The sequence below is a fragment of the Rhamphochromis longiceps genome, linkage group LG6, assembly GCF_057381845.1.
Source record: "Rhamphochromis longiceps isolate RC_006_pf linkage group LG6, R_longiceps_female_GT1.1, whole genome shotgun sequence".
NCBI classification, from domain to species: domain Eukaryota; kingdom Metazoa; phylum Chordata; class Actinopteri; order Cichliformes; family Cichlidae; genus Rhamphochromis; species Rhamphochromis longiceps.
In genome coordinates, this window is record NC_140562.1 from 46,187,224 (window position 1) to 46,208,104 (window position 20,881).

General features: G+C 44.9%; 2 protein-coding genes and 1 long non-coding RNA gene across 3 annotated transcripts in view; 1 reads left to right on the forward strand and 2 right to left on the reverse strand.

The window, feature by feature from the left end:
- LOC146668936 (uncharacterized) overlaps positions 1–2,251 on the reverse strand; it is an 8,806-nt gene extending 6,555 nt beyond the window's left edge. Inside the window, exon 1 of the long non-coding RNA XR_014911920.1 lies at positions 2,181–2,251. This is a non-coding gene — a long non-coding RNA (uncharacterized LOC146668936). The remainder of the gene's footprint in view (positions 1–2,180) is intronic.
- A 2,895-nt stretch (positions 2,252–5,146) lies between these two features.
- psen2 (presenilin 2) lies at positions 5,147–12,213 on the forward strand. The gene is made up of 11 exons (XM_085408251.1): positions 5,147–5,610; positions 6,344–6,493; positions 6,582–6,784; positions 6,859–7,000; positions 7,400–7,467; positions 7,562–7,782; positions 7,901–7,999; positions 8,516–8,575; positions 8,663–8,749; positions 8,826–8,941; positions 10,105–12,213. Exons 2-11 carry the CDS (start codon positions 6,356–6,358, stop codon positions 10,258–10,260), a joined length of 1,290 nt encoding a protein of 429 aa, XP_085264377.1. The 5' UTR covers positions 5,147–5,610; positions 6,344–6,355; the 3' UTR covers positions 10,261–12,213.
- Positions 12,214–12,574: 361 nt separating this feature from the next.
- Positions 12,575–14,594, reverse strand: dpy30 (dpy-30 histone methyltransferase complex regulatory subunit). The gene is made up of 5 exons (XM_085408774.1): positions 14,537–14,594; positions 13,766–13,806; positions 13,642–13,689; positions 13,414–13,556; positions 12,575–12,719 (listed from the first exon to the last, which is right to left on the reverse strand). The coding sequence occupies exons 1-5, from the start codon at positions 14,544–14,546 to the stop codon at positions 12,647–12,649; spliced, it is 315 nt and encodes a 104-aa protein (XP_085264900.1). The 5' UTR covers positions 14,547–14,594; the 3' UTR covers positions 12,575–12,646.
- Between the last annotated feature and the right edge of the window lie 6,287 nt (positions 14,595–20,881).

The window sequence follows — 20,881 nt, forward strand, 5'->3', positions numbered from 1 at the left end:
TCAGTGACTGGAAGTGAAGACATATGTAACATTGTACGAGACCATTGTTTCATCTGACTCCCTAACGACATCTCTCACCCTCTGTACGAAATCCAAGGTGTTCTGGATGTGGTGTTCAGAGCTGCCTTCCAAGACTCAAGATTTAAGGTCTTTATTGTCAATGCAACAATATACACAGTATACAGCGTACCGAAATGCCATTCATATAAATGCATGGTGCATTTATAAAAAAAATGGAGATAGATTATTTATATTCTTCTTTTAATATATTCTAAGAATATAAATAATATATGTGCAAGAGATATGAAACTAGAAATTACAAATAAATAATAAATCGCTAAATTTGGGTTAAGTTAAGAGATAAAAAGGTACTATTAGCAACTATATCTATGTACAATAAACCAAGACAGGAATGAGACAATACAAAGTGGATTGTGCCATTAAAGTAAAGTGAGATGTTGTGCAGTGGTATTAAATATCAGGTTCAAGTTATGAGTCAGGATATTGTAGACGAGACAGGACGAAGACATGTGCAAGATGCAAAATGTGCAAATATAGTATAATTTAGATGTGTGTTCAGTAACTATGTGACTGAGTGTGCAGTAAGCGTATTGTTCCCAGGTCCAGTTTGTAGTGGATTTGTGGAAGTTTGTGTTGTTTTTGAGTCTTCTGATGAGTATTGCAAGGTGTTTGTAAAAGTGTTTGTGTTTGGTGGTAGTGAGTTTAGGGCTCTGACTGCTTGTAGGAAGAAGCTCTTGCAGTGTCTTTTTGTCTCGGTTTTGATGCTGTGAAATCGTCGGCCAGATAGAAGGAGGGAGAACAGTGCATGTGAGGGGTGGAAAGTGTCCTTCACTATGCTGTTCGCATGTCGGATGATGTGTTTGTGGTAGAGTTGGGACATGGGTGGGAGAGGGCCTCCAATGATCCTGTATACATATGTATACATATGTATTAGGGGTGCAACGATACACAAAATTCACGGTTCGGTTCGGTTCGATACTTTGGTGTCACGGTTCGATATTTTTTCGATACAAAAAAATGTTCATGCATTTTTAATTTGTCATTTATTAAAATTATAAATATATATTTTAACTCAAAAGTACAGTTTTTAAATTTAACCCTCACCCTTGTGCGTGTTTTTTATTTTGACAGCGAATGCGCACCTGCGGACCACTTATGTGCAGCCCTGGTTATTTAGCTCGTCATATTGCAGCCACAGAAATTCTTTTGTCCATGAAACCATAAAGCTGCACTTTCTTTTTGCCTTATAGTCTGATTTGTCATAACTTCTCCTGCTGCTTTTACACACGCACTCACATAAGCTCAGCGATTCTCTGCGCGATCAACCTCTCACATGTTTAAGCTGCGGGAGATTTCACTTGTCATGTTTGCATAGTAAGCTAACGATTAATAAGACGATGTCAGAGGAATTGGTGCACAAATTATCATCACTCACAGATCAGTGCTGTCGCTCTCTATACACAGTTCGCGCGATTGCAAAGTGAAAGCAAAAAAACAAAATTCAAACGCGACCTCAATATGTCACATATTGACAGTGGCTCACCGATGCCAATGACATAATTACCCAGCTACATTTCTGAAAGAATGCAAAAGCATTGACATGTATTTTTCCTACAATAGCCCGACGGGCAGGGAAGAGATAGATTTTGGTAGCCCGACTGAAAAAATCGCTAGCTCCGGGACGTCGGGCTAGCGATATTGCGAGCCCTGTATCTGATTGAGGAATCACTCATCTTTGGAAAAGAGAGTTTATTACAGAGAAATGGCTCTTTCCAAAATAAAAGCTATACTATCCGCTTCTTCTGGGCTATATTCTCAGCAGCATAAGGAGAATCATGTGCTAACAGCTGTCTAAATGACTCGGCTAAAGTTAGTAGCATGCTTGTTGTTTTTGTCTTTGCACTAGGATGATGTCGGCGTAAGTGTGCAGTCATATTCGTTGTGTTCCCACTAGTGCTTTCAGGTTAATCTCGTTGAAATGACCTTAACGCCACAACACGGCAAATCTCCATTAACGAGCTACCGCCGATCGCCCCGTGCATGGGGCTAGACGGCCAACACGTTAACGAGCTAACTGCGCTAACACACTAGTTCCCACCCATGTAATTGAGCATTGCATGGCAAACATACTGTTTTACTTTAGTCCATGACTCGCTTACCTTCAGGGTCATACGTCACATGAAAACCAAAATAATTCCAAACGCCAGATCTGAATGAGGGTGGGGGAGGTGCCCTGCGCTCTTCCTTCTGACGATGCTGTCTGTGTTGAGCGCTCAGTGGATCTGCGTTCGACTACTCCGCCTAGGCTGCACTGTCGAGCCTAGTGGTCAAAGCCTCAAAAACAGCTCTGTAAGTACATAGATAACAAGAATTAGAAAATGTCTTAAAACACCATGATTGTTCACTAAACACTAAACTAAACAAAACCAGTGATTTGATAATTGTGAAAACAAATCAACACATTAAACCACCAGCAAAATTAACTACTGGTTTGCAACTTTGTTTATAGACAGTTTTAAATATTTTGGTCAGATTATTAACTTTAGATAATGGAATCTAAAATTCCTATGGAAATTTAAAGTGGTGTTATTAAACTGTTTGATCCTGCAATCAACCATTCTTGTATCTGAAAAAGTAAAACCTCTTTGGAGGTCTTTTTTTATACCCCAAAATGTTACAAATGTTTTGTTAACTCATTTCAAGGCTGAGCAGCTGCAATTTGTCAGAAAGAACCTGTGAAGCTCTGTCTTCGGTACTAAGCTCACAGGTCTCCAGTCTGACAGAGCTGGACCTGAGTAACAATGACCTGAAGGATTTAGGAGTGATGCTGCTATCGTCTGGATTGGAAAGTCCACGCTGTGCACTGAAAATTCTCAGGTAAAGTTTTAACGTCTGTCGAAGTTTAATTTTGTTTCGGCAAAGACTGTTTCTTCACATCACGATTTCTGTCCAAACTATTATATACCGAATGTATGATAAAAGCAGTTGACTCTCTGCATTGTTTGGATGGAGAGATCAGCGCTGAGGCTGCTTCTATTGCTGTCTGGCGTAGCCCAGGCAGCGGCTCTCAGTCTGCCCGTGGCAGCGAGTGATTGTGGACAGTTGGAAAAGGAGGTACCAAATTCAAACATTCCCGCCCCCCTCCATTGTGATGACCATCTCGCACAGAAAGCAGATGTTGCTGCACACAAGAGCACACAAGACAGGGGGTGGGTGTAGCTCAGGAGGTAGAGCAGGTCAGCTGCTCATTGGAAGGTTGGTGGTTTGATCCCTGGCTCCCCTAGTTTGTATGCCAAGTATCCTTGGGCAAGATGCTAACCCCAACTTGCTCTCAGATGCATCTATCGGAGTATGAATGCGTATGAATGATAGTTTAAAATCCGGATGCACCAACGGGAGTTGGAGTAAAGACAATGAAAGGCATCTACAAACTGCTGAGGGACTCCATACTGGTGTAGGATAGCCCATAGTGATCGTGGATCAAGAGTTGGGAGTTCGCCTTGTAATCGGAAGGTTGCCGGTTTGAGCCCTGGCTTGGACAGTCTCGGCTGTTGTGTCCTTGGGCAAGACACTTCACCCGTTGCCTACTGGTGGTGGTCAGAGGGCCCGGTGGCGCCAGTGTCCGGCAGCCTCGCCTCTGTCAGTGCGCCCCAGGGTGGCTGTGGCTACAATGTAGCTGCCATCACCAGTGTGTGAATGTGTGTGTGAATGGGTGGATGACTGGATATGTAAAGCGCTATACAAATGCAGGCCATTTACCATTTTCTCTTTAGCTTTTTTATCCTGCTTGAAACGCTTTGTGTCTTTTTTGGCTTCATTTGGAGTTTCTTGGATTTTGTTAATTTGCCAGTCCTTCCTCTCTGCACCACACACCTATAACAAAGCTCAACATTTGCTCACAAATATGTTACATTTGGAACATCTTGTAACATTCTTTACAAATCAAATCGCTCTTTTATGAAAACTGGTTTAATGATGGTATTCTTCTTGTAAGTCAACTATTCAATAACACAGGCTCATTGTATAATTACTCAGCGTTCCTTACAGGTGTAACATCCCAGTATCCCCACACCTGTCCATGCCCCGCCCTGTCCTGACAGAGTCTCCTTAAAGCTTCCTTCAAAAACAGAAGAGCGATACAGAAACATTTGCCTTTACTCGGGTTTTATGGAAACATATCGTTAGTTTCATCTCTGACAGCATCTGATCAGAATCTGTACTTTTGTACCAAAACGTGTTATTTGGTTTTACTGACTTTAGTGAGAAAGACTCTCGTGCTTTTCCCTCATCGATCAAACTCCACATCTGTAAATGTAAGCTGTCCACTCTCAGGACAGAAACAGAAAGTTTGTTCCTGTCTCAACAAGAAAGCTTTGAAAACATGAATATTTGTGATATTTTAATGTCTTTGAGTTTGATTCCATAAAAAGTGACAAAAACATTAGTGTTCGTTGTGCGTGGGAAGAAAACTTCTTTTTACAGCGAAAAAACCCTAAACAAGCACCGAGTAGCTACGTAATGTGACATTCACAGAGAAACTCGCGGATTCTTCCACTGACCGCGGCACACCTGCACCAGGGTAACCCTCCGCCTACCTCACTCCTGCTTTACAGGTGAAAATAGAGCAACAGGACCGCTGAGTCTTTGACTTTATTTATTTTCTGCTGTGTTTTACTTGCATCTATTTGAAAGACTGAGTGTAAACACACAAAATATTTTATTTTTATGTGCTGGAATGTGCAGAAAATAGGTTTAAATGTTAAACTAATTTCTTCCAGTCAGAGAATGTTGCATATAATTAAATTTTTGCTTGATGCATAAAGTTAAAAGATTAAAACTAATAAAACAAGTTTTAAAAAGAGACTTTTCCATTTGATTACATTTTGTATGATGGATTATGTAGAAAAAGTAGAATTGGGCTGAAAAATCTATCGCTTTATCACCTCTTCAGGTTGTAAATCGTGTTTTTAAAAAGTAACTAAGTAATTAATTACTTTTGAAAAGAAGTAATCAGTAATTAGTTACTGATTACTTTTTTCAAGTAACTTGAACAACACATCCTGGAGTTAAGGGAAACGAAGCAGCAGATAGGGGAGCAAAGGAAGCAAAAAGAGACTTTCAGTGGATTGTCAGTGTTAGCAGGACGGAGAGTAGAAGACGGCACAAAGTGAAAGAAAGGCGGCAAAGGCAGTGCGCCGTGGTTTTACAACATCCAGAGGAAAGGAGGAGAAATGAGAAGCACAGGAAGAGCAGAGAGCAGACCGTTATATCGGAAAACACCGAACAGGAAAGCGTGACTGCAACAGAGAAAAGAAACGACCAGAAATCTGATGCTGGAAGCTGGTCAGATATGAAAGTGAACTGGAGCAAGTGATCAGAGCATGTTTTTAACACAGACGCGTTTGTTTGGTTTGAATTTATTTGATTTTGTTGTTGACACACTCCGGTAACGCACCACTTTGCTCTTTGACAACCGCCAATAAACTATACTGTGACGTAGCGGCAGGTCACGTGCTGTGCGGGTCAGCTGACTGCCTTCTTCCGGGTCTTCTGATCGGTGTTTGCTGTGGTGTCTCCGCTGTGATCCAGGTAAACTCGCTTTTTCTGGCTGTTATCGATCACCGATCGCTCCGATGGCTTCCGTGTGCGGACAGAGCCGCCCGTTAAAGCGCAGTCACAGCGGAAAAGGCGCACTTTGTGCCGCAGTCAGTCGCACCGAAGCCGGTCTGGTTTGAAGCGGACAGATCCGGTAATGCCGTGAATTCATCAGCGGAGGAGAAAAAACGAACTCACGTTTAATGTGAGGGGCTCTCGGAAGTACAGGTGACAGGTGGGGTGGACATGTGCGAGGACAGAGACAGGTGGTGGTTAGAATCCCGGGCTCCACCATCCACGGGTGGAGACGAGCGGTACCGAAGGTTGGAGACGGTGTAGTCGAGCTGAGGACGCTCCGATGGACACGAGTCCATAGAGGGACAGACGGCTACAGCCACCTGTCATCAAACAGGCCACGCCCCCAGTAATGCAAACTTTAAGCTTGCGATTTAAACAGCTTCGTCAGGTGCAGGTGCCGCACAGGAAATCACCTACAGAGACCAAAGTCTGTGGGGATGACAGTGCTGCCCCTGCTGGACGCCAGCGGAACTGCAGGTCTCAGCTGCTGGTTATAAAAGTTTTTTTAAAAAGCGTAGGCGGGTTTGTCAGAAAGGGACCAGATGCAGGCGTGGACCGTCATCGTGGACCGTCATCGTGGACCGTCATCGCGTTCCTGCGTCGGTTTTTCGCCCTGTCAGATGATTTGTGCTGTTTCCTGTTGTTGCAGAGTCAGAACGCCATGAACGCCTCCGACAGCGATGAAGACATCTACAACGAAAGGTCGGCCTTGGTCCGGTCCGAGTCTCCCGCGCTCCCCTCCTACATACCGGACTCAGACCTCACGCCCCCCAATGGCACTCCAACCAAAAGGTTAAAGGTCAGTTTCCGTTCACTGAGTCTCTCCAGTGTTTCATTCCCACGTGTCCCGCTGCGCTGACGCCATGTGTTGCCCTCTGTTGGTGCAGGCGGGGATAAGCAGGAGGCCGGGGGCGGCCGCTGCAGACGGCGGCGGGTCAGATCCGGAGGTGGAAGCTGAGGAAGAAGAGCCGCTTAAGTATGGCGCCAAGCACGTCATCATGCTCTTCATCCCCGTCACCCTATGCATGGTCGTCGTGGTTGCCACCATCAAGTCTGTGAGCTTCTACATGGAGAAGACGGACCAGCAGCTGTAGGTCCTCGCTCCTGCCGCCACACACCGCCACCTCCTCCCCTGTCAGCTAACTGTGATGTTTTTCTCCGCAGGATCTACACGCCGTTCACGGAGAACACCTCCTCCGTTGGCCGCCGCCTCCTCAACTCCGTCCTGAACACCATCATCATGATCAGCGTCATCGTGGTCATGACCATCTTCCTGGTCGTCCTGTACAAGTATCGCTGCTACAAGGTGAGCTCCTCCTCCTCCTCATATTCACCCGCCTCTCCTGTTGCTCACGTAGATGAAGGAGACGTCCGAGGTTTCTGCTGAGTGCAGACGTGCTGTGATGTCACATGTGATGTCATGCAGCCTGTTTTTAGTGGGAACGGAAAGCCGACCCCCCCCAGAAAACTCCTCCTCCCCCCACTGCTGGTGAAACGTTTGTAACGCACTTTGAAAGAACGTTCATCCCGCTGACGTCCATATCAGGAAATGATGCGCGCCGTAAAACACTTGATGATGTAGTGAGCTCGCCGAGCGTTGCTGCTTGTCGTGTTACTGATTGACCCACCATCGCTTACTCCGTCTGCATGCTAGACTAGCGTTGCATTCGAGTACAGGAAGTGACACTTTGATGTGTTTGTTCAGTTCATCCACGGCTGGCTCATCCTGTCCTCCCTCATGCTGCTCTTCTGGTTCAGCTTCATGTACCTGGGGTGAGTCCTGTGATTGGATACTGCCGCCACAGCGTGATGCAGAACGTTTGTCACGGAGCGTCTCAACGCTCGTGTTGCTTTTTCCGATTTCCAGGGAGGTGTTTAGGACGTACAACCTGGCGATGGACTACCCGACGGTGGGCGTGATCATCTGGAACTTCGGGGCGGTGGGGATGATCTGCATCCACTGGAAGGGCCCGCTCCAGCTGCAGCAGGCCTACCTGATCCTCATCAGCGCCCTCATGGCCCTCGTCTTCATCAAATACCTGCCCGAGTGGTCGGCCTGGGTCATCCTGGGTGCCATCTCCGTCTACGGTGAGTGGAGGCTTCAGACCTGGGGGCGGGGGTCGTGGAGAGCTCCCTGGCGGCTCCAAGCGGCGGTGCTGCTCTGTTTTCCCATCATGCTTTGCTCAGGTTGTTTGTGCTGTTGCAGACCTGGTGGCCGTCCTCAGTCCTAAAGGTCCTCTCAGGATGTTGGTGGAAACGGCTCAGGAGCGTAACGAGCCCATCTTCCCCGCCCTCATCTACTCCTGTGAGTGCTTCCAGCAGCTGTTCTCGATCAATAACAGCTCTGCAGTTTATCTAATGTTTGTGATTGTTTCCTCCTCCGATCGTTATAAGAGGAATCTGAAGGTTTCAGGAACATGCGACTAAAGGTCAAACTTTCGAGGTCTTCTTCTGCTGACCTCCCGTCTGCAGCTCTGAGGTCTCGGAGCGCCCAGAGGAAGCGCCTCAGAGACGAGCTCGAAGGGAAACTCAGAAACAGAAAGTTGGTTTTTGGGAAGCACTTCCTGGAACCTTTCGATCTTTGCTAATAAGAAACTCGTAAATCAGCTGTTTAGACGTTCCCGTCGTGAAGCGCAAGTTCATGAGGGCTTCCTGGCCGTGACGCTGCCGTCACACGATAACTTCCGCTATAATGAAACCAGATTCAGACTCTGACGTTGAGCCGCTGCAGCGCTCTTACGTCCTGAGGCGATCACGATCCTCGGGTCGAATCTAAAACCGCAGCCCGATGACATCACCTTTCATTTTGTTCTGTGTTCAGCCGCCATGGTGTGGACGGTGGGGATGGCGAGCCCCAATGAGACTCAGCGCTCTGAACCAGGTCAGGTATCGCGCCCATAACATCTCCACATTTGTGTGTTCGTCCACAAAGCTAATACTGCTGCTCGGACGCCATTTTGTTTTTCAGATGAGGAGGTGGAGCAAAGCGACGGAAGGGCGGAGCCTCCCAGCAGACACTCCAGGTTGCTTCCAGAGGACGAGATGGAGGAGGACAGTGAGTCCGCCGTCGCTCAGGTGTCCGAGGTTAATGGCGTCTGCAATTCTCTGACGCGTCTCTGTTGTGTGTGCAGGAGGCGTGAAGCTAGGCCTCGGCGATTTCATCTTCTACAGCGTTCTGGTTGGAAAAGCCGCGGCGACCGGGGGCGACTGGAACACGACGCTCGCCTGCTTCGTTGCCATTCTTATCGTAAGTTTTACGTTTGACTCCCTGATATCTACGCCACAACAAACTCAGCGTCTACAGTCACACCAACCCGGATCAGGTGTACCAAGAATCTGACGTCGCCCGTCCACGATGCCAGGCGTGGGCTCGGGCTGGCGCAGGAATTACAGCTTCGTGGCCACAAAGAGGACACGTTAAAATATCCTTTGTGCGCAGACGTTAGATTCAACTTCAGAGTCTTAACTTTGATTTAGTAAGAGAAACGTCACAAGTGACGCAACAAAACTTTGGCATGTTCTGTGTTTTGGACAGACTTGCATTTAAACGCATTTACAGTAGGAAGCCGAGGTCGGGGGAGGCGGGGCTGTGAGGAGGGTCAGGTGACAGGATACACCTGAGCTGGGTCAGAGTAACAGCACACACCGACCGTAACCATATTTACTGAGACAGTTTTTTAGATGAAACCACGCCGACCACAGCCGCAGACAGGACAGAAAACAGGTAACCAGGGCGATGGGCGGGCGAGGGGCGCACACAACCCAGGACCTGAATGCACTGGTTCTCACTTACAACCAGTTCAATCAGTCGAGACTGATCCTTCGAGATCACAGCATTGAAGGATCTCGATGTCTCTAAAAAAGATCAATCCCGCGCTGACACAACGGCGCTCATCCACCACGGCGGCGTGTCCCGGCCCCGCCTCACAGCTCTGAGTTACAGCCTGTCTGCCCTCTGTCATCACACCATCCTCGATCACACTTAGGTGAGTTTAATGAAACATGAAAAGTAAAACGTTTCCACCTGAGATCAACAGGAGCCGACGTCAAACATGTAAAACTAATCGTATGAGCTGCGCAGGCCCTCGTCAGGCACGCAGGACTCCCTCACTTAAACCTGCACCTGTGCTCACCTGTGCCTCTGTCTCACCTGTGCCTCTGTCTCACCTGTGCCTCTGTCTCACCTGTGTCTCTGTCTCACCTGTGCCTCTGTCTCACCTGTGCCTCTGTCTTACCTGTGCCTCTGTCTCACCTGTGCCTCTGTCTCACCTGTGCCTCTGTCTCACCTGTGTCTCTGTCTCACCTGTGCCTCTGTCTCACCTGTGCCTCTGTCTCACCTGTGCCTCTGTCTCACCTGTGCCTCACCTGTGCCTCTGTCTCACCTGTGCCTCTGTCTCACCTGTGTCTCAGGGTCTGTGCCTCACTCTGCTGCTGCTGGCCATCTTTAAGAAGGCTCTGCCGGCGCTGCCCATCTCCATCACCTTCGGCCTCATCTTCTACTTCTCCACGGACTTCCTGGTTCAGCCCTTCATGGACAACCTGGCCGCTCACCAGTTTTACATCTGAGACAAAGCTCCGCCCACCTCACCCCCCTCTTCGTTATCTCGCTGGACTGCTGCCTTTTGTTGATGCAACGCACAAAGATTGTTTCCTGCGCTCGTCCTCAGACCACAGGAACTGATGTAAGAGTGTGTGGAAGGTGGGCGTGGCTGTTACCTGGTTGTTTCTACGTCACCTGCTGACTGATATTTAAACCCTGTCTGTAGTCTCTGTCGTGTTGCTGAAGCCGTGATGGTGATGTCACCACCACTTTCTGTGATTGGCTGACGTTCCCGTCATTCTTCACTTAATTTAAGCTCATCGCTCTAACTTCAGGAAACAGGTGGGATGTCTGATTGGTTCATGTGACCTAATGAAACTTACCTGAGGGACGAGCTCACTTTGAGTGAAGCGCTTCAGGGCCATGACCTGAAACCCTGAGAGGCCGAATCTAAAAAGTGAAGTGGGAGGAGTCTGAAGCAGCTGCTGAGCGCTGTGATTGGGTATTTCCTGCTGACACGCTTTTATCCAGAAGGATGTTTGTTATTCTTATTATTTTGTTATTTCATCTTTAATTAAGCAGGTAAACCTAAAGGAGACACGAGGTCTCGTTTTCAAGAGCGACAAAACTGGGAATGAAACAAAAGACGGGATTTAAATTTTGATCGAGAAGGGAAAAAAGGTTAAAAAATAAAAGTGCAAACTGGGTTTCCTGTCTTTGTATTTGAGTCGTTGGGGCTGCGTACGTCAGCGATGCTGCCTCACTGAAACATTTATAAACATTATAAACCTGAACATAGAACGAATTCATCATTAACAGCTGCAGCCGCGCTCGCAGCGTCACAGATGCCTGCAGCTTCAGTGTCAGAGGTCACACGTGGGTCTATTCTGACCTTTCATACAGGCAGGGATAGCTCAGTAGGTAGAGTGGTGGCCCCATGATCGGAAGGTCGGGGGTTCGACTCCACTGAACGGCTACCCTGAGGTACCCCTGAGCAAGGTACCGTCCCTACACGCTGCTCCACGGGCGCTGCACTGGCGGCTGCCCACTGCTTCACTGGGTGAATGGGTTAAATGCAGAGGAACTATTTCCCTATGGGGACTAACACACACACTTTACTTTACTTTACTTTTCATTGGACAATCGAGTGAAGAGCCGTGAGCACAGCTGGAAACAGTAACGCTGACATAATTAGGCTGCTGTTAATGAAGCTGGAACTCTTCTGCTCGTTTCTAGCTCCGTGTTTTGATTCTCCCACAGCAGCTTTGCATGATTCCCAGTTCGTAATCATCCTTCTTTACCTGACACCGCACCTCAGTGCAGCCAGCCTGTCTGAAACGAGCCGTTTCAGGTGTTTACGCTGGCTCTTTTCTGATTGGCTGCTCTCGTAAACAAGTGCGTTGGGTTTCTCCCCTCTCAGTGACATCATCCAGATCCAGAGTGTAAAAAAACAGAGACACTGGGTGTTCAGAGCAGCCTGAGCTGAACAAGCTCATGGTTACTGTGAACGTCTTGTTAGGAGCCGATGGCGTGCACAAAGTGTTCTCACAGTTTCCCACTTGCTGTGCAGACAGGAAGCATACAGCTGGATGATTGTGCGTTTGTGGCAGCACTGCTCAGATTTTCAAACTGAAAACAAAATTTTCTCTTTTTTAACTGACTAATTATAACTTTAATATATTTATTTTAGCCGTTTTCTTTTTAATGTGTTTTCTGAACGCAAACAGAAACACTGAATTTTGGGCCTGGCGGGATGCCGTACAGAGACAGAGCAGGTGCTTTCTGGATGATTCCATGTTTAATAATCTGCTGTAGCTTCAACACTACCTGGGCGGGTCTTAAATGTTCCAGTTCTTTGTTTTTGTGCAATAAAGTTTATTATAATCTGGTTTGTTAGCCTTGTTTGGCAACTGATTTTGGTTTCCTGTCGTGTATTCAGTGTTATCATTCTTACAATAAAAATTATTTTTCTTGTCAAACTGATTTCGTCTTTTAAAGCTTCCATTTAGTTCCAGATTATTTGTCTGGAAACTGCATTAAACAAATGTTCGCACCCATTTCCCCCTCAAACATCCAGAACATTCATATTTAAATCTCAGAACAGTTAAATCTCATATTTGAAAATAATTCTGTTTTTAAACGTACAAATTAAAGTTACAAATTCTTGAAAGCATTTTCCTCAAACTGCTGTGATCTTACGTCCCCTCCTCGCTCTTCATGAGGTTTTTATTCATCTTTTTTACCCCATTTAACAAATTTTTCTCTTTAAGTTTGAAAGAACTTTTCACTAGTAGCACAGAGCAAAATCAGCCTTTCAGAATAAAAGCCCAGAGGACAGTATGTTTTTCACATCCTTTATTTTTAATTAAAAAAAGAAAACAAACAGAAACGGGCTTCGACCAATGAGGCTCTTCAATTTCTCTCCTCAAACTGGGATTTGTTCTTCAGCAGGAACGCAGCCAGGTACTCGATGGGGTTCGGCGGTCTGAAAGAGGAAACAAACCTTCAGCGGAGGCATTTTAGGCAGAGTGAGACCAGAAAGTTCAACACATGAATTTTAACGAGTAAATATTTCCTGAATGAGACGACAGGACGAGCTCGCGCAGACTGCAGGTCACAGCGGCGCACGGAAGCACTTCTGGGAGTCTGAGTGGAAAACACATGGACGAGGTTCAACACGGCAAACACGTCGACCACGCTGCCGCCGCCGATCAGAGCGCCATTAAACAAGAAGCACCGAAGCTGTCGCCCAGCACGGAATTACAAACTATCCCTACTGCTGAGGATCTGCTTCCGTAGTGATGCTGCAATAGGTGTAGGCTGCTGGGGATTCCCATGATGCACTGGGTGTTTCTTCTTCACTCACAATGTGTTAATAGACCTCTCCTGCTCTTGTTTGGGAGGACATGGTTTGAAATTTCAGAATCCAGCGAGGCGTTTGTTTCTTCTACACCGGAGCGCTGATCCAGGAAGCAACTCCAAACTTTGCTCCGCACTTCCTGAGCTCTTGAAACACTTATAGCCCCGCCCATCTGTACTCGTGCAGCAGGCTAATAGTACGTCAGTCTGTATGAATAAATGTTATTAACACAGCAGCTCACTCCGGTTCTGCTGCAGGTAGACATGTCCATGTTTCTGATTGGTCGCAAGCTGCCAACTCTGTTTGTGTGTGTGTGTACCTGTCCTTGGCGAGCACCGACAGCCCCTGCAGCAGGATCGGGACCACCGTCTGGTCCAGGTACGCCCGGGTCGGCAGCGCCTGCAGGTCCACTTTCTGCTTCGACATCTTCTCTGCGCTCGCCTTCTCGTTCTCCACCGTCCTCTGAGGAGCAGCAGAAAAGCATGCTGGGAGTTTGCGGCAGGCTTCACATCAAGCACAGGGCTGTGTGTGTCTGTGTGTGTTTTACCTGGATGTTGTCTGTCAGGCCATACTCTGCGTGTGGGTTTTCAGAAACCTGTAGGAGGATTTTAAACACTTTGATCAGAGAAACAGGTCACACGTGTGTGTGTTTGTGTGTGTGTGTTACTCACAGGTGTGTGTCCCTCCATGGACTGCTCCACCTCTGTGTGATCTGAAACACAAAGAAGAGCTGCTGAAAACTGTGCGTGCAGCTGCTGCACAGAGACACCATGAGCACCCCAACGATTCATTTATCAGTCCTGCTTGTATTTGATTCATAGGTGGTCAAATTCAATTAACACGTGACTGGTTTAACCATTTCAGCTCCACACAAATGGTTTCCCCTCTGTGCTGCCAGATAGACGAGCCTAAAGTGGCTGATTTTTCCATTAAGTTTGGCACAAACTAACTCACATCTATAACTGTATCGATGCTGACCCCGGCGGATTGATAAAAAAGCTCAGGAATAACAAACAGGTGCAAAAATACACCCGTTTAAATACAGAGAAGTGAAGAGTCGCAGAAATGGACATTTTCTGAATGGAGTTTGGCGTAGATGAACTTTAAACGGAACATCTTCAAGTCTGTTTGCGGAATTAACGCCGTCGAAGGAAAATCTCTGAACGTCTTTGTTTCCAGGAGGAAGCCAGTGGAGCAAAGAGCGGCTCAGCTCGTTTCTCCCGGGCTGTCTCCGTTATCGGCACCGAGCCTGCGCCGCGCTGCAGGCGGGCTAGCTTAGCCCCGCATTAACGCTTCTTTTCTGCCAAATTAACTTCTCCTGAAGCGGAAACCGACCTGCTGAGATTCAAAGCGACCATTAAACAACGAAATCAACCGGAATCACGGAGCAAAGAACCCGAATTACAACGAAAAACGCCATCAATGGCTAACAATCAACCTACCGTCCGCCATGTTTGTTGTGGATCCGGCGTACCAATGCTTCCGGTCTCCTCAGCGGCACTTCAAAATAAAATACCCTTTATTTATTCATAATTTGACACAATAAATTATACTGTTGGTTTTCTGTATCATTTATATAATTTCGTATATACAAAGAGCATAGAAGTAACTCAGGAAGAACGGTTGTCATAAAAAGAGAGCACAGACAAAATAAAACAAGGTTAATTTAATCATCTGAAGTAATTTGTAAAGCAGACACCGCTTCTGCTGTAACGAATATTATTTTCATCATGTCAAGAATATTTTCCCATAAAATATCCAAACACAGCAAACTCAGCAAACTGCGGCTACGTTCACTCTGCAGGTCTTGATGCTCAATTCCGATTTTTTGATCAAATCCGATTTTTTTTGTCTGCTCGTTAACACTACAAATAAAATGCGACAGCAAACGCGCTCTAGTGTGAACGCTCAAAGCGGCCGCATGCGCAAAAGAAGACGTCACACACAACGCGCTCTGTTTAGACCCAGAGCCAGTAGAGGTTTTAGATACGGGCGACACGGGCGGTTGCCCGGTGCGGCATCGTGTCGGGGGGCGGCATCACGGGCCTCGCCAAAAAATAAATAAATGCTCGTACTCATGCTGCCCCGACATCAGCCAGCGCATTTTGGGGATGTCACAGGCACCGATCGGTTTTCTGTCGCCCCTTTGCTGGGAGTAAGGGCGCCCTCCGTTTGCGAGCTGCGCCTGCTGCTGGCGGCACAGGGAGGAGAGGGCGGGGCGGCGGGGGAGTCTCTGACCGGTGTTGTGCCAAAAAGTGATTGTCTGCCAAAAACTGATTTCCAGTGTTTCTGTGTATTTTTTATGTGTAATATCTTTACGTATGTTCGTAAATAGACTTCGGTGAACAGGGGATACAAAGGGGTTACATAAAGAATTAAAAAATTATCTGTTTTTTTAAGTGTCTTTACAACTTGTACTTACATTATAAGCAATCCGGTCCTTTATCCCCACTTAAAATATTTTTACAGAACTATTGTAATATTTGCTGCCATTTCTGCTGTCCTGTTGGGCAACTTACTCTTACAAAATACATTTTTAATGTTAATGAGATTTTTTTTACTGCATAAATAAAGGTTATATAAAAGTCGCTGCCAAAAACTGATTGCGGCTTGTATCTTGCTACACGAATGTTGTTTGTGGCTCAAGATGACTTTATGTCATCCATAAGGGATGCATTTGACATATGTTTAACATATTATAGCCCAACAAGTTACTTATAGCACTTTAAATATGAGCAATCGCTTTTTGGCAAATACCGGAAATCAGTTTTTGGCAGACAATCACTTTTTGGCACAACACCGGCTGGAGCAGCGTCTAATAACCAACTCACAAAATAAAACAACATAAAAACAAACCAACAAACACGAAAACACCAGACATCATGATACAGAGCCCTCGGTGCGCCTGCGCGCTGCTGAAGTCAAAGTAAACTTTATTGTCATCTCCGCTACAGACAGTCCAGCATATAGAGAGACGAGACGACGAGGCTGCAGTTACAGCAGTGCAAGTAAACAAACAGTATGTATAAGAAGAGTAAGAAAATAAATCTACACTTTAGGACTCGGGGGTAAAGGATCAATAACAATTTAAAATTTACAGTTTGATGATTTAAAGTCTCACACACAACCCGTCGAAAGGGGCGGGGCCAGCTGCTTCCAAATAGAGCACATTTCATTCATAATGTTGTAAATCCAAGCCCATCATGTATTCATGATTTGAATCCTGGGTTGTGTGAAATCCCAGAAATCAACCTTAGACAAAGTGAATCTGTGAACTGTGTGTTAGGTTATGTTGTGCTGATCCTCGGGTTGGGGGACTTGTGTTCATACTGGAGGGCAAAATGAAAACCAAGATGGACAAAAACAGTTCAAAGCCATCAGGAGGAGAAACGAGCGAAAGAATCAGGTAAGCAGATGTGTCACTGAATAATGGCAGGTCATGCTGAAACAATCAGAGTCAGAATACTTTATTAATCCCTGAGGAAATAATGTGGGTTACAGTTGCTCCAAGAAGAAATGGTAAAAATAGCAACAGTAACAGACTAATCTTTGAAAAATATAACATTTCTTATCACCTCTATGCCGATGATATACAGATTTATTTTCAATTAGATGATGACGACATTGCTCCTTCGTTGCACTGCTTCCTTGAGTGCATGAGAGAAGTCAGAGAATGGCTTTCAGACAACTCCCTTATCCTGAACGAAAAGAAAATGGAGATTGTGGTGTTTGGCAACCATATCCCTAGGGGCCTACCAGCTGATACCTTTGGTTCCTTTGCCACTTCTTTCTCTGACTCAGTTAGTGACCTAGGGGTTCTGCTGGACAGGTCTTTCAAATTTAACAAACAAGTGTCTTCAGTAATCAAATCTAGCTTCTACCAACTGCGCCTTATTGCCAAGGCTAAGCACTATGTCCCTCATAAAGATCTTGAAAAGCTCATTCATGCTTTTGTGACTTCTCGATTGGATTACTGTAACTCCCTCTACTTTGGTCTTCACTCCGCTCTCCTTCACAGACTTCAGCTTGTCCAGGATGCTGCGGCTCGCCTCCTGACTGGCACTAGAAAGCATGCCTCTATCACCTCAGTTCTTATTGAGTTGCATTGGCTACCCATAAAATATCGCATTGAATTTAAAATATTGTTGCTCACCTTTAAAATTATAAATAATTCAGCCCCTCGTTATCTTGTCGATCTTCTTAGTCTATATGTCCCTGGGCGAGCCCTCAGGTCTTCAGCCCAATCACTCCTGGCTCAGCCTAGATCTAGACTTAAATCGAGGGGTGACCGTGCTTTTGCCCTGGTTGCACCGAATCTGTGGAACAACCTTCCCATCTCTATCCGTGCGTCAGACTCCGTTTTATCTTTTAAATCCTGTTTAAAAACTCATTTATTCTACATAGCTTTTCCATCTAGTTAGCGTCCCTGTTTTATATTTGGTTCCATTTCTTATTTATGTACTTTATCTTTTAGCTATATCTGTTCTTAGTAACTTTGTTCTTATATTCCCTTTTATTGTTGTATAATTAGTGTCCTTAACCTGATGACATATGTGGTACTTTGTTAATAGTCTTTTATTTATTGTCTTAATTTTCCTTTTTATCGTAAAGCACTTTGGTGTACCACTGGTCTTTTAAATGTGCTATACAAATAAAGTTGTATTGTAAACTCTGAACAATACATTATGTTACAGATGCTAATATTAATTAGTCAGTGTCAATTGTTGATTCGTCCTGTTCTCATTGTATGAAGAATTATGATGGCTGTTTGCATACAATGTAGTGATGGGATTTCCGGCTCTTTTTAGAGATCCGGCTCTTTCGGTTCGGCTCACTAAAAAGAGCCGGCTCTTTCGGCTCCGAACCGGCTCTTCAGGTTGTTTTGTTGCTTTAATTAATTTATTATTAACAATAATATAAAATTATGCACAAAAGGAATTACTAACGTAAAAACAAGTGGTTTTATTTATATATGTTTATATATAAATATATGCGGTGGCCCCTAGAGACAAAACACGTACAAACTCCAAAACACATTTCTAGCATGAACTGAACTTCCAAAGCAGAGCTACTAGATCACTTAAATGACACAATTGAAAGCATGTGTGTATTGTTTGTGTATTTATACACAGGCACTCATATATATATTCAAATAATTTAAAAAAAAGTTCATTTACCTGTTATTACCACTAGGGGTGGGTTTTTATAATCGATTCATCGATTAAAATCGATTCTGGCTTGGATGACGTAAAATCGATTCATTAAAATCCTGAATCGATTTTTTAATATAAATTTATTTTGCCCAAAATGCCAGAATCTCTGGTGACATCTCACAAAATTTCAAGAACCACCAAACAGTTAAGACAGTAAATGAGAGCAGGTACACGGATTCTGCACATAGACTTAAACACACAGCGGGACCCGCGGATCAGAATCAGTTAGATGTCGCCTTTCTCACAGTCGGGGCTGAAAGCCGACAGCTCGCTGATTCTGATCTGTCGGCGGGTCCGCGCTTTGTGTTCACGCCCTTTATGCGCCGATTCTAAAGCTGTTAGTTTGATCTCTCTCCAAACAATACTGACCGAACCAGCAGCAAAAGAAGATCCAAACGCTTCACATAAAATCGTCATGAATTCACTCTGACTTTTACTGTTTTGCTTCCACCGCGATGCACAGCTCTCTCTCTCTCTCTCTCTCCCTCTCTCTCTCTCTGTACTTCAAGAACAGTTTCCCTTTCTTCATTATTCGCTTGCTTGTTACGCACAAGTCTACTGTTGTTTACAGCGCTGTCGCACACTGTTTTTTTCCCTTTTACATTCTTCCGAAAAGAAAACCTCATTTCTGCCGTTCAATACTGAACAAATTTAAACTTTTTAAAATTATTCAAAATGCAAAACACTTAACGTGTCTCTAATAAAACTGCTGTAACGTCAGAGGTAATGTTCATATGTTGATTAATGGTTTTCTTTCGTTTTTGATGTACTGCAGAATATTTTTATAAATCCCAGGCCAGGAAAACCTTCATGTTTTTCTGTTTTATCTTCAGCTACTTTGACACAAAGGCATCTGCTGTGACGCTCACACCTTTGATAAAGTCTTGCGTGTGTCAGCTTCCTTTTTATTGATACAAAAATATGTAAATGTACTGATCTGAATTATAATATTTCTGACTGTCAAAATTTCCCAGATTTAAATCGAATCGAATTAAATCGAATCGTGGATCGAATCGATTCGGGACCTTGTGAATCGGAATTGAATCGATTCTAGAAATCAGTGACGATACCCGGCCCTAATTACCACACACCAAATCCGGTCGTTGGTACTTGCTGGCTTGTGTAGCCACAAGATAACAAAGGCTCAACACTGCGCCCAGCATCCTGGAGCACTTCTGTTGTCTTTTGTACGTGTTTTGAGTTTTTATGTGCTTCTGAGTTTTTATATGCTTCTGAGTTTTTACGTGCTTCGGAGTTTGTACGTGTTTTTACGTGTTTTGGAGTTTGTACGTGTTTTTACGTGTTTTGGAGTTTGTACATGCTTCAGAGTTCGTACGTGATTTGAAGTTTGTATGTGCTTTGTCTCTAGGGGCCACCGTAAATATACTTTTATTTATTCACTCCACATAAAATGTAATAAATAAATCATATAATACAAAAATCAACTATTCACATTTCAAGTTTTAACTATTTAAATTTTCAGCTTTTTCCTTTCACAAATTTAAAGTGAAAAGAACACAAAACACTGCAAACCACAACACAATTAAATATAAATTATAATATGAAAACTAAAAGAACATGCATATTCTCTGTCATATGGGCCTGCATAAATAAACTTTCTCAATCCTTTATCATCTGCAACCGAAAATAGTTGTGGATGATTACTATACCTTTCTAATGTTGTTGTCCCTGCCTCTCTTTCTCTCTCTCTGGCTCTGTTCCTGTGCTACTGAGTGTAACTACCGCCCCTCCCCCCTCTGCCCAGCGTAAAGCACAAGGCTCGCGTGCAGAGTGAAGCGGAAAAAAAGTGCGAGAGAGAGAGAGAGAAAGAAAAAAAAAAGAAAACCCACGTGACGGCTCGCGATAAGGAGCCGGCTCGCGTCGTTCACGTCAAAGAGCCGGCTCTAAGAGCCATTTCGTTCGCGAACGACCCATCACTAATACAATGCACTCTCTCTCTCTTCATATGTGTGTGTGTTTCTCTGGTGAATTCCGACAACAGCTTTATGTTAATGTACAATCCTTAATATGTTTTATGTGTGTGTGTGTGTGTGTGTGTGTGTGTGTGTGTGTATGTTGGGGGGGGGGGGGTTCAGTCTTCCAGAGGGAGTGTTCGCCCGGGGCGCCAAACAGGCTAGGACCACCACTGCCCAGAGCAAACAATATTGTTTGACTGATGGCCGTTAATATAAAGACTTCGGACTTTACGTTTCCCAATTTTTGCTTTAAGTTATTTTGTTATTTACATAATAATGTAAATAACCTGTGGGCTCAAAATGTGGTCATAAATATTTTGTACTTGTAAATCAGTTTTGTGTGTGTAAAAAGAATTTGTGTGTGGACTTAGCAAAAAAACCCTGCAAGTTACAAGTACGAATTTTGACCCTATTTTTCTTCCTATCATCTGATTGGTCAATGTCATGTCAATCACAAATGTAACAATCCAATCAGAGAACAGATGGGTTTGGCTGTCGAGGGGCGCTTTTTTGAACTGCAGGTCTTTGAAGGGAATAAATGCCCTTTTACATGCCAACCCAGCGTTTTCCTTCATCACCACGAAGGAAAACAGTCTGT

What these genes read in the sequence shown, in the direction of transcription:
- psen2 (XM_085408251.1), top strand. Translation starts at nt 6,356, where the DNA reads ATGAACGCCTCCGACAGCGATGAAGACATCTACAACGAAAGGTCGGCC. An exon ending in GGGTGCCATCTCCGTCTACG is followed by an intron (nt 7,783 to 7,900) that starts GTGAGTGGAGGC and finishes GTGCTGTTGCAG; the next exon opens with ACCTGGTGGCCGTCCTCAGT. An exon ending in CCCCGCCCTCATCTACTCCT is followed by an intron (nt 8,000 to 8,515) that starts GTGAGTGCTTCC and finishes TTCTGTGTTCAG; the next exon opens with CCGCCATGGTGTGGACGGTG.
- dpy30 (XM_085408774.1), bottom strand. An exon ending in GCCTGACAGACAACATCCAG is followed by an intron (nt 13,557 to 13,641) that starts GTAAAACACACA and finishes GCTGCTCCTCAG; the next exon opens with AGGACGGTGGAGAACGAGAA. An exon ending in TCGGTGCTCGCCAAGGACAG is followed by an intron (nt 12,720 to 13,413) that starts GTACACACACAC and finishes TTCCTCTTTCAG; the next exon opens with ACCGCCGAACCCCATCGAGT.